The sequence below is a fragment of the Stomoxys calcitrans genome, chromosome 5, assembly GCF_963082655.1.
Source record: "Stomoxys calcitrans chromosome 5, idStoCalc2.1, whole genome shotgun sequence".
Lineage (NCBI taxonomy): Eukaryota > Metazoa > Arthropoda > Insecta > Diptera > Muscidae > Stomoxys > Stomoxys calcitrans.
The window spans coordinates 40,054,321-40,065,134 of record NC_081556.1 but is presented as its reverse complement, the minus strand read 5'-3'; the positions used below and the strand labels follow the sequence as shown (position 1 = coordinate 40,065,134).

General features: G+C 39.8%; 3 protein-coding genes across 3 annotated transcripts; 2 read left to right on the top strand and 1 right to left on the bottom strand.

Annotated features, from left to right (window-relative positions):
* The first annotated feature begins 324 nt into the window (after positions 1 to 324).
* LOC106080930 (cleavage and polyadenylation specificity factor subunit 1) lies at positions 325 to 4,819 on the top strand. The gene has a single exon (XM_013242549.2). The coding sequence runs from the start codon at positions 400 to 402 to the stop codon at positions 4,705 to 4,707; it is 4,308 nt and encodes a 1,435-aa protein (XP_013098003.1). The 5' UTR covers positions 325 to 399; the 3' UTR covers positions 4,708 to 4,819.
* On the bottom strand, positions 4,698 to 6,547 carry LOC106080931 (protein LTV1 homolog). The gene is made up of 2 exons (XM_013242550.2): positions 6,461 to 6,547; positions 4,698 to 6,394 (listed from the first exon to the last, which is right to left on the bottom strand). Exons 1-2 carry the CDS (start codon positions 6,461 to 6,463, stop codon positions 4,892 to 4,894), a joined length of 1,506 nt encoding a protein of 501 aa, XP_013098004.2. The 5' UTR covers positions 6,464 to 6,547; the 3' UTR covers positions 4,698 to 4,891.
* An 851-nt stretch (positions 6,548 to 7,398) lies between these two features.
* LOC106080925 (early endosome antigen 1) lies at positions 7,399 to 10,814 on the top strand. Its single transcript, XM_013242530.2, has 8 exons — positions 7,399 to 7,572; positions 7,630 to 7,827; positions 7,887 to 8,149; positions 8,209 to 8,577; positions 8,637 to 9,043; positions 9,111 to 9,246; positions 9,371 to 9,487; positions 10,048 to 10,814. The coding sequence occupies exons 1-8, from the start codon at positions 7,464 to 7,466 to the stop codon at positions 10,336 to 10,338; spliced, it is 1,890 nt and encodes a 629-aa protein (XP_013097984.1). The 5' UTR covers positions 7,399 to 7,463; the 3' UTR covers positions 10,339 to 10,814.

The following is a 10,814-nucleotide window of genomic DNA, read 5'->3' as shown; positions in this document are numbered from 1 at the left end:
GTATTCAATTCTGCTTTCGGAATAGCCGCTGAAATTTGTAATTGTTGCGCGAGCGAAATTTGACAGCAATCAAATGTTTTATTTCCATACCAAAACACGTTTCTTTATCTGCACTTATTGTTTTCTCGATTTTATATATTTTTTCTCAAATAAATAAAGGAATGCGAACCATTGAAACCAATGAATTAAACTAAAAACAAATTAAACGCATGCAAGCGAGCAAGCAAGTAACACCACCTTAAGCATCTGTGCTTACTGGGACTATGTACAATAGCAGATGGTGTATGTGGTGCGTCTAGATTTATGGATATCCCAAATAACATTTGTTGTTGGATTACATTTGTTTGTTTTGTTGGCTTATACTGTTTGGGGAATATAGGAATATAGTTAGTTCCAAGTATGTTCTCCATATGTAAACAGTCTCATCCTGCCACAGCAGTGGAATTTGCAATAACCTGCCGGTTTTTCAACAACATCGACGAAAATTTAGTGGTGGCGGGTGCTAATGTGCTGAAAGTTTATAGAATATTTCCGAATTTGGATACATCTCAGCGGCAGCAAAAAATAAATCCAAATGATTTACGTACACCACCCAAGATGCGGCTGGAGTGCCTGGCATCGTATACGCTGTATGGTAATGTAATGTCCTTGCAAAGTGTTACACTAACCGGCTCAATGCGAGATGCTTTATTGATTAGCTTCAAGGATGCTAAGTTATCTGTTGTACAACATGATCCTGATACGTATGCCCTAAAAACACTTTCCCTTCATTATTTTGAGGAGGATGACATACGGGATGGCTGGACAGGTCGTTATTATGTGCCCATGGTGCGCGTGGATCCAGATGCGCGCTGTGCAATTATGCTGGTTTACGGTAAGCGCTTGGTTGTACTTCCCTTTCGCAAAGAGAATGGTATCGATGAAATAGAGTTGGCCGATGTGAAGCCTATAAAGAAAGCACCCACTGCCATTATGTCCCGCACCCCCATATTAGCTTCATATTTAATAGCGCTACGAGATCTTGATGAGAAAATTGACAATGTGTTAGATATACAATTCCTGCATGGCTATTATGAACCGACATTGCTCATTCTGTACGAGCCAGTGCGTACTTTTGCAGGTCGTGTGGCTGTTCGTTCCGACACATGTGTCTTGGTGGCAATTTCTTTAAACATCCAACAACGTGTTCATCCAATTATATGGACAGTGACAGGACTTCCATTTGATTGTTTGCAGGTTTTTCCAATTCAAAAACCCATAGGAGGTTGTTTGGTAACATCGGTAAATGCCATAATGTATCTGAATCAAAGTGTGCCTCCCTATGGTGTATCATTAAACAGTTCTGCGGATCATAGCACTAATTTCCCGCTCAAACCGCAGGATGGCGTTCGCATTAGTTTGGATGCTGCCAATATAGCTTTTATTGATGTCGACAAATTGGTGGTTTCCTTGCGGACCGGAGATCTTTATGTGGTTACTTTATGTGTTGATTCCATGCGAACAGTTCGTAATTTTCACTTCCATAAGGCCGCCGCCAGTGTGCTGACAAGTTGCATGTGTGTTTGCCAAAGTGAATATCTGTTTTTGGGTTCGCGTCTGGGCAATTCCCTTCTGCTGCACTTTACTGAAGAGGACCAAAGCACTGTCATAACCTTGGATGAATACGATACTAATGAGACAACTAGTGGCAATGTAACCACACCCGATGAAACCCGCAAAGCCCGTCGAATTGAAGATGAAGAACTCGAAGTGTATGGCTCGGGAGCAAAGACATCGGTACAGTTAAGAAAATACATATTTGAAGTTTGCGATAGCTTGCTGAATGTTGGCCCCATCAATTTCATGTGTGCAGGCGAGCGTGTCGAATTTGAGGAAGGTGGCACGACAATGCGCCCCCAAGCCAATCAGCTATCAGAGTTAAAAATTGACATTGTGGCATCAATTGGCCATAATAAGAATGGAGCTTTGTGTGTTTTTGCCAACTGCATTGATCCTCAAGTGATAACATCGTTTGAGCTGGATGGGTGTTTGGATGTTTGGACTGTCTTTGATGATGTGAGCAAGAAATCCAACCACCAGGATCACCATGATTTCATGATACTGTCCCAGAGAACTTCGACATTGGTCCTGCAGACAGGAGAAGAAATCAATGAAATTGATAACACTGGCTTTAGCTATAACCAGCCCACAATTTTCGTGGGAAATTTGGGCCAAAATCGTTTCATTGTCCAGGTTACTACTCGTTCGGTGCGGCTGCTGCAAGGAAAACGTCTGATACAAAATGTACCCATCGACGAGGGAGCTCCTGTTGTGCAAGTGTCCACTGCTGATCCATATGTTTGCCTTCGAGTGTTGCACGGCAAGGTCATCACTTTGGCATTGAGAGAAACAAAAGGTACACCGCGATTGGCCATTAACAAAAATACCATCAGCAGTGTTCCAGCGGTTATATCCTTAGCGGCTTACAAAGACCTTTCCGGATTATTTACCACGAAATCTGATGATGTTCTGAATCTAACAGGCAGCAGTGGGAATTCACTTTACAGCGGTTTGGGATATATGAAAGCAGAGCCGAATATGAAAATAGAAGACGAGGAAGATCTTTTGTACGGCGAAACAGGCAATGCCTTCAAAATGAACAGCATGGCTGATTTGGCAAAACAGTCAAGGCAAAAAAATTCTGATTGGTGGCGTCGTCTTCTGATGCAAGTGAAGTCAACCTATTGGTTGGTGGTAGGCAGAGAAAGTGGTACCCTTGAGATATATTCCATGCCCGATATGAAGCTGGTATATTTGGTCAATGATGTAGGTAACGGTGACACCGTGCTGACAGATTCCATGGAATTCGTGCCAGCCAACCTAAACCAGACCGACAATAAACAGGGAATACTGCTGAATTGTATGCCACAGCATGCAAATTCTCCTTTGCCCATTGAATTGTCGTTGGTGGGTCTTGGCTATCAAGGAAACCGACCATTGCTTATGATACGTACCCGCTCGGAATTGTTAATCTACCAAGTGTATCGATATGCCAAGGGCCACATGAAGATACGTTTCCGTAAAATAAACACCATTAACGTACGTGACGACGATGACAAAATGATGGAAGTTGATGACGACGACAACTCGGAATTTGAATCATACAACCTACAAGATCGTTATATTAGCAAACTGAGATTTTTCACCAATATATCGGGCTTGAATGGGGTAGTGGTTTGTGGACCCAATCCTTGCTTTATATTCCTCACCGGCAAGGGCGAACTAAGGGTGCATAAATATACGAATGGCTATTTGAGAAGTTTTTCAGCGTTTAATAACGTCAACTGCCCGCAGGGATTTCTAAGTTTCGATACTACGTTCGATTTGAAGATTTGTGTGCTACCACCATACCTCACCTACGACTCTGCCTGGCCTGCGCGAAAAGTCCCACTGCGTTGTACCCCCAAACAGATTGTTTATCACCGTGAAAATCGAGTGTATTGCCTCATCACCCAAACCGAGGAAATCACTAACAAATATTATCGATTCAATGGCGAAGACAAAGAATTGACGGAGGAAAACAAGGGTGAGCGCTTTATATATCCTACCATGTCGAAATTTACTATGGTACTTGTGAGCCCCGAAACATGGGAAATTGTTCCGGATGCCTCAATTGAATTTGAAAACTGGGAGCATGTGACTGCATTTAAAATAGTCAAACTGGCCTACGAGGGTACACGATCGGGACTCAAGGAGTACCTGTGCATTGGCACCAATTTCAACTACAGCGAAGATATTACATCACGTGGTAATATACATATTTACGATATAATCGAAGTGGTTCCGGAGCCGGGAAAGCCATTAACAAAGTTCAAGTTAAAGGAGATTTTCAAAAAAGAACAAAAGGGGCCCGTCTCTGCCATAGCGGACGTTCTTGGGTTTCTTGTAACGGCATTTGGACAAAAGATATACCTTTGGCAACTTACGGACGACGATCTCATAGGCGTGGCGTTTATTGATACCAACATATATGTACATGAAATTATTTCAATCAAATCGCTGATACTTATTGCCGATGTCTACAAGTCCGTGAGTGTTTTACGCTTTCAAGAGGAATTCCGCACATTGTCGCTGGCTTCAAGAGATTTTTACCCATTGGAGGTTTTCGGCATAGAGTTTATGGTGGACAACACAAATTTGGCTTTTCTGGTATCGGATGCCGAGAAGAACTTTATTGTGTACATGTATCAGCCCGAGGTTCGCGAATCTATAGGCGGTCAAAAGCTTTTGCGCAAAGGGGACTATCACCTGGGCCAAACCGTCAACACAATGTTTCGAGTACAATGCCATCAGCGGGGGCCTATGCAAAGGCAACCGTTCATGTATGAGAATAAACATTTCGCCGTCTTTGGTACCCTGGATGGCGGTATAGGCTACTGTATGCCATTGCCAGAAAAAGTTTACCGACGCTTTTTAATGTTGCAGAATGTGCTGCTTTCGTACCAGGAGCATCTATGTGGCTTAAATCCCAAAGAATTTCGTACCATAAAGATGGCAAAGAAACTCTCAATCAATCCTAGCCGCTGTATAATCGATGGTGATTTAATTTGGTCCTTTGCCAATATGACTGTTGCTGAGCGCAATGAGGTCGCCAAGAAAATCGGTACCAAAACTGAGGACATACTAAGTGATCTTTTGGAAATAGAAAGGCTAACCGCTGTGTTTTAAAACAAAATAGATTGTGCGCACTGCACGATCCACACAATTTTTTGAATTTTACTTTATCGTAACTGGCAATTGATTGCTGCCAATAAAAATAGAATTATATATTGTACCATTATATACAATGTGTTTGATTTCTTCTAGAGGATTAATGTATAATAAAGACAAGCAGATGTATGTGTAACTATAACTAAAGAATTTTACTGCCTTGTTGATTGAGATGTTGATTTTGTTTCACGTGTATTTGTCGCTTCTTTTCCTCCTTAAAGGCTTCAGCGTTAGCCTTCTTCTCAATGCGGCGTTCCAAGCGATATTCCTTAAGTAAGCGTTTACGCTCCCGTTTCTCTTCGGGCGTCTCGTCCTTTGGACGTATTGATAATACACTAAGTGTGGATAGCACCGATTTTGCACAGAGGGACTTGGGGCCGGATGCATTAGCATCTGTGCCATTTTCAAGTTTCGCCAAGGCTTTGGCTGTCAATTGATTGTTGTCACCATGCAAAACATTCATTGGCATTCCAGTTTTGGGATCGATTTCAATTTTATTTCCCGCTAATGAATTCGAGTTTTGGCGACTTCTATGTTTCTTGGGTTCATCAATAAGTTTTGGATGATTGTATATGTTCGAACAAGTTGTCAAAATAGATTCACAATCCCATTTTTTCTCCTTTGGATCTTCTACTTCATACTCTATCAGTTCTTCATTCGGGTCTTGATCACCTTCTACAACATTTTCATATTTTTCTATGCGTTTCTTATCCCATTCTTTGTTATATTCTAAAATTTCATCGGATTTTTTAAATTGTTTATAACAACCCATCACATACGGGTGTTTTTGGCCCCACGATCCTTCGATTTCTTCGGTGGCTAGATCTCCAAGTTCGGGGTCGTCATAAGTGGCATAGAAACGTTCAAAACGGTCATCCAAAAGGGACAACTGTTCGTTGCGACGAATGACACTAGATGACATGGAGTATTCTGTGAACTGGGACTTGGTTTCCTCGTTTGCAAAACGTTTGTTTCTCATGAGCGGTCCCAAACGATCCATAAGTTCATCGTCATCTTCTTCATCGGAACCATCTAGGTCATCAGAGTCGAAATCTTGCTCATCGTCCTCTTCCTCCTCCTCATCTTCATCGTAATCTTCTTCCTCATCACTATTTCCCTCCATGGCCTTCATAACAAAATCATCATCCAACATATTTTCTTCATTGTCAAAATCAAAATCATCATCTAGAGCAGCAACTACATCTGGATCCCAATCGGGACGTGGTCCAGGGTGTGGAGCAGCTTTGTTTAGCATACCCTCGTCCTCTTCAAATTCGCTAGCAAATACAGAACTGGGCAAATTCAATTTCGGTGCTGTGGTTAAACGATTTTCATCAACTCGTTTCTTGGCTTGATTGGGATTCTCCACATACTCCCATACTGTCTCCATTTCGGGCTTTTTCAAGTGCTGCAAGTAATCATAATCATCATCATAGTGAATGCCATATTTCTTTTGCTCTTCTCGACGTTTTTCCAAATCGGCTGGATCGAGATTTGCCTGCTTTTGCGGCTGACGGGCACCAGCTTCTACCAAAACATGTTGAGGAGCATCCGCATCAGTGACCAGAGGGTCGTGTTGACTGCGATGCACCAGATGAAAAGTCACAGCATTTTTACGATCAATGAACGCCTTTTTGCCTTTACCCTGCAAATAAAAATTTATAATTAGAGTTATACAAAAGATAATAGCTATATTACGCTTCAGAATTACCATTTTTCTAATATTTATAATTAAATTTTTCGATTAAACAAAAACAAACACATGTGCTAATGTCAAGTTACGACTTTTAAAGGGTTGCCGTTGCAGTTTAATCTTATGCAAATAGGGGAAGTCAGGCGTATTGAAATTCATTGAAAGGTTCATAAGCAACTTATAAAGGGTGATTTTTAAGCTATTATCTTTTTGGCAACATTTGTTTAAACAGCTCACACATGTTTCGTGTTATGTTTCACTGTCTAACATTTTCAGCTTGGTCTATTATTTATTCATGAATCGTCTTACAAACGAATAACGCTTGCAAATTATTAAATTGCATTAACAAAATGTGTGCTCTGTTAAGAAAGTTCATTGCGCGCTTCTTTGTGTTCAGCGACGAAGCTCAGTTTTGGCTCAATTGGTACGTAAAAAAGCAGATCTGTTTATGGGCTGGTGGCATCACATAGCGAAACAATTAAAGGTGGTTTCATTTCTACAACAAATCATATGTTGCAATCCACCATTTTGCCATCAAGCTGGGCGACGGTTTGCCTATGCATACAAAGACATTTGTGTGCGTGTTTGCATACGTGTGATGATTATATTTTGTGCATTTTTCTGAATTATATGTATTGCTTTTTTTCTTTGAAAAACTTCCCCATCGCTCTTAAAAAATTACCCTTTATAAGTATTAAGAAGGTATTAAACCGAGACAACATATAAATATTTGATCTTATTACAGATATATAAATATGTATATTCCCAATGGTATATATCTTTCATTTGCATTCATTTTTTACCATGACTTTATCCATATGTGACGCTGATACCCGCTTTTTAAACAAACAGTGTTACGTTTGGCAATAACTCGAATGGAAACGATAAACAGCTGACCGTCGGTTCACTAGCTAACGTAACGCATCATGTACACTAATTGCTTCAATAATGTTTCAAACAGCTGATTCATTTACTTGAGAAAAGTGAAAATTGTAATTTTCTTAGAACCCACACGAAAATAATGGAAGATAGCGATTTAAAAGCTAACCGCACAACATCTCCTAGTGAGGATGGTCAGGGGTCTTCTAGGAATAACGGTTCTGATCAAAATAATACCAATCCAACTCAAGGTATGCTCCTTCGACATCTCAATGTTTTACTGTTAATTAAATGGAAGCATTTTTCAGATCTCGTTTCCAGAGAAATGTTTCTACAATTAGAAGAAGAAAATCGTAAAATGCAAAATGGTTTCAATGCCCAGAGAGCCAGACTGAAGGAGCTCTTCGTGCAGAAGGAACAGGAATTGGATGCTCTTAAAACTAAATTGGTAGTGGCCGAAATGAAGGCGCAAGAAGAAATTTCTTCTCTGCAACAGCTGGTGCAGGGTAATTATTTTTACGAATTATGATTTAAAAAAAAGTGTTATTAATCAATTTTCTTATAGATACTGTGGAAGAAACTGCAATTTGCAAATCTGAGTTGGAAATTTTGAAAGAAGAGGTCAATCGCCTAAATCAAGAAAATCGACATTTGCAAGAGAACTTGCAAGTTCATTCCACATCACAGGAGCTCAGCAGTTTGGCTCCAGTTCTAAACCAAGTTAAAAAAACAATAGCCAGGAAGCTGGGTGGTGAGAACACAATTACCTCAAGCACTGATGCTGCCTTCGATGATTCCAAAAATAAAGCAGAAGGCGCCGGAAAATATGTAGGACACCGTTTACGGTCATATATACACATTTAATTATTATTTTTTTTACTTTTTAGCATCAGGAGGACCCAGAGGTTCTAGCATCAATAGTGATACAATTACAGGAAGAAATGAAAGTTTTGAAAGAAAAACTTCGACAAGCAGATGACAAACTACAAACATCTCATTGTCAAAACGATGATGGTGCGTGTGGTGAAACCAAGCCAACATTAGCGTGCAATAATTGTGCGAATCTTGAAACTAAAATTGGGGAAATCCATGCCTCTGAGGCTTTAAATAAGGAGAAATTTGATAAATTGAAGAAACAATTGGAAGAGACGCACAAGGACCTGGAAAAAGAAGCCGAGCTTCGGGGTGTATTGGAAAATCAGTGGCAAGAAAAACGAGAGGCCCATAAAAATGAAGTGCATACTCTAAGGGAGCAGGTAAAAAAAATGTACCCTTGACTTTGATAAGTGTCCCCTCATTTTTCTCTATGTTCTAGGTGACAGCAAATGAGCAGCAGCTGCTGAAGTTACAGCAAACGTTTTTAGAAACCAAAGATGAAGTCTCTCGACAATTATCGCGTATTAGCGTAGATCGTGAGAGGGTTAATAAGCATTTGGAAATGCTGCAAGCCGACAATGACTATTTATCTGGTCGTTACTTGGCCACAGCGGAAGAAATTGAAAATCAGTACATCAATTTGCCAAATACCATAGAGGAGTTGCATGAAGTTATTTTGCGTCAACAAAATGAACTTATACAGGCACGTTTGGGTTGTGATTATGAAAAGAAGCGGTGTGTTACCTCATTGGATGAGATACAAATTCTACGCGACCAACTTGATGCTAGCAACAATGACAGAGCAACTTATAAGAAGAAAGTGCAAACGGAAATTAAATCACTTCAGTAGGTTGACTTGTATAAATTGAGATAACATATGGAAACCATAGTTATATGAACATTATTATTTCAGAGAACGAATTACGCAGCATATGAAAATATTGGAGCAATGTCAATCTGCTAAAGTGTCGTTGGAACGTAAAGAAAGCGAATTGAATAGGCAAATTTCTGCCTTTAGGGTAGAAATTATAGAATTGCAGGATCAAAATGTAAATATAAAATCAGTGTTATAAATATCATATGCCTCGCTCTCGTTTTCATAAAAACAAGAGTATTGAACATGCCTTGTTAGCAGGTATTGATTAGTTTCTGTTTGCGTGTTTTTTTTTTCAGGAAAAACTTGTCAAAAATTATGCTGATGCTCAAACTAAAATCAAGAATCTGCAAGATGATCTTACCACAAGTGAGCAAGTACAAAAGGACTTTGTTCAATTATCACAAAGGCTGCAAGTAAGTATTGTAAAATGTTTTTCCTATTACATTTTTCAACCACCTCTAAAGGGTGAGGAATACTGGCTTATGTTAGGTTGGAGGACGCGCCACAAGCAACCTTGGTTGGTAGTTAAGTAAGAGCTGGTGCCGTCCGATACCGATGATTGTCCGCGACTGCCGTAGCAGTTACTCCGTATGGAGCATTACACTATCCGCAACCTGCGTACGCTCGTGCCGGGTCCACCACCAGTGATTATCCGACCTTTTAGCATCGTATGAATCCATCGTATTACCAATAGAAGGGGCCAATATTATGGCACTCGGTTGTACGCACCGGATTGAGCCGATGGCAAGGGCTGGCACCTCAGTGTACAACACGCTGCTACAACAACAACAATAGAGGGGGAATCTCCATGTCCACCAAAGCGCGAACTCCAATTTCACATTATTAAAAGCCATTTCTATGTCCAAGAAGTCAGCCAAAGTGCTTCAATATTCACTAGTCCCATGAATAGTTATCAATTCCTCAATTTGATTTTATTTTTGTAACTTTATTTTTGGTTTATCTTTCATTTTAGATGTGTTTGGAGCGCCTGAGAAAAGCCGATTCCGAGGTACGTTGGCAAGACGATGATGATGTTTCAAATTGTCCCACCTGCGAAGTTTATTTCACAGTCACGGTGCGAAAAATCCATTGTCGTCACTGTGGCAGCATATATTGCGATAAATGTTTATCTAAAACTGTGCAATCTGGCCCCAGAAATAGGCCGGCACGTGTTTGTGATTTGTGCCATACGTTGCTAACACCCAATATAGCTCCTTACTTCAGTCAGGAATCTTCTCAACAGGTGACTTCCAACAACACTTAGTGCACTTTTCGTCACTTGACGTCAAGCTATTTGTAATCATAATAGTAATTTATAACATGTAGCATAATCACAAATTCTAATGAATTTAAATTTAATTTATGGTGATGATACATTCGTTTGAAAGAAAGGCTGCCTACAAATGCAGGCAAGCCTTTTGGCTCCTCTGATTCGTTGGCTATATCGATCTAAAAAAACGGAATAATTGAGTGTTTGAATTTGAAAAAAATTAAATTAAATGAAATCCAAAAAAAATGTTTCGATTCTCTAGAATTTTTCTATGTTATTGCCAAACTAATTTTATACATTTAGATGACAAATTGCCTTGATTGCAAATATAGGGGCATATGTGAAATAGGTACATACGCTTCGAATAAACGTTTATTCTATACTCTGTTTTGAAACTCCATATTAGCTTAAGTTTAACTTTTTCGTTAAAAAAAAAATTTAATAAATTCTATTTGAACCATTCCACAGAA

Coding starts and splice junctions, on each gene's coding strand:
- LOC106080930 (XM_013242549.2), top strand. CDS start 400: ATGTTCTCCATATGTAAACAGTCTCATCCTGCCACAGCAGTGGAATTT.
- LOC106080925 (XM_013242530.2), top strand. CDS start 7,464: ATGGAAGATAGCGATTTAAAAGCTAACCGCACAACATCTCCTAGTGAG. Junction 9,247..9,370: donor TAGAATTGCAGGATCAAAAT/GTAAATATAAAA, acceptor TTTTTTTTTCAG/GAAAAACTTGTCAAAAATTA. Junction 9,488..10,047: donor AATTATCACAAAGGCTGCAA/GTAAGTATTGTA, acceptor CTTTCATTTTAG/ATGTGTTTGGAGCGCCTGAG.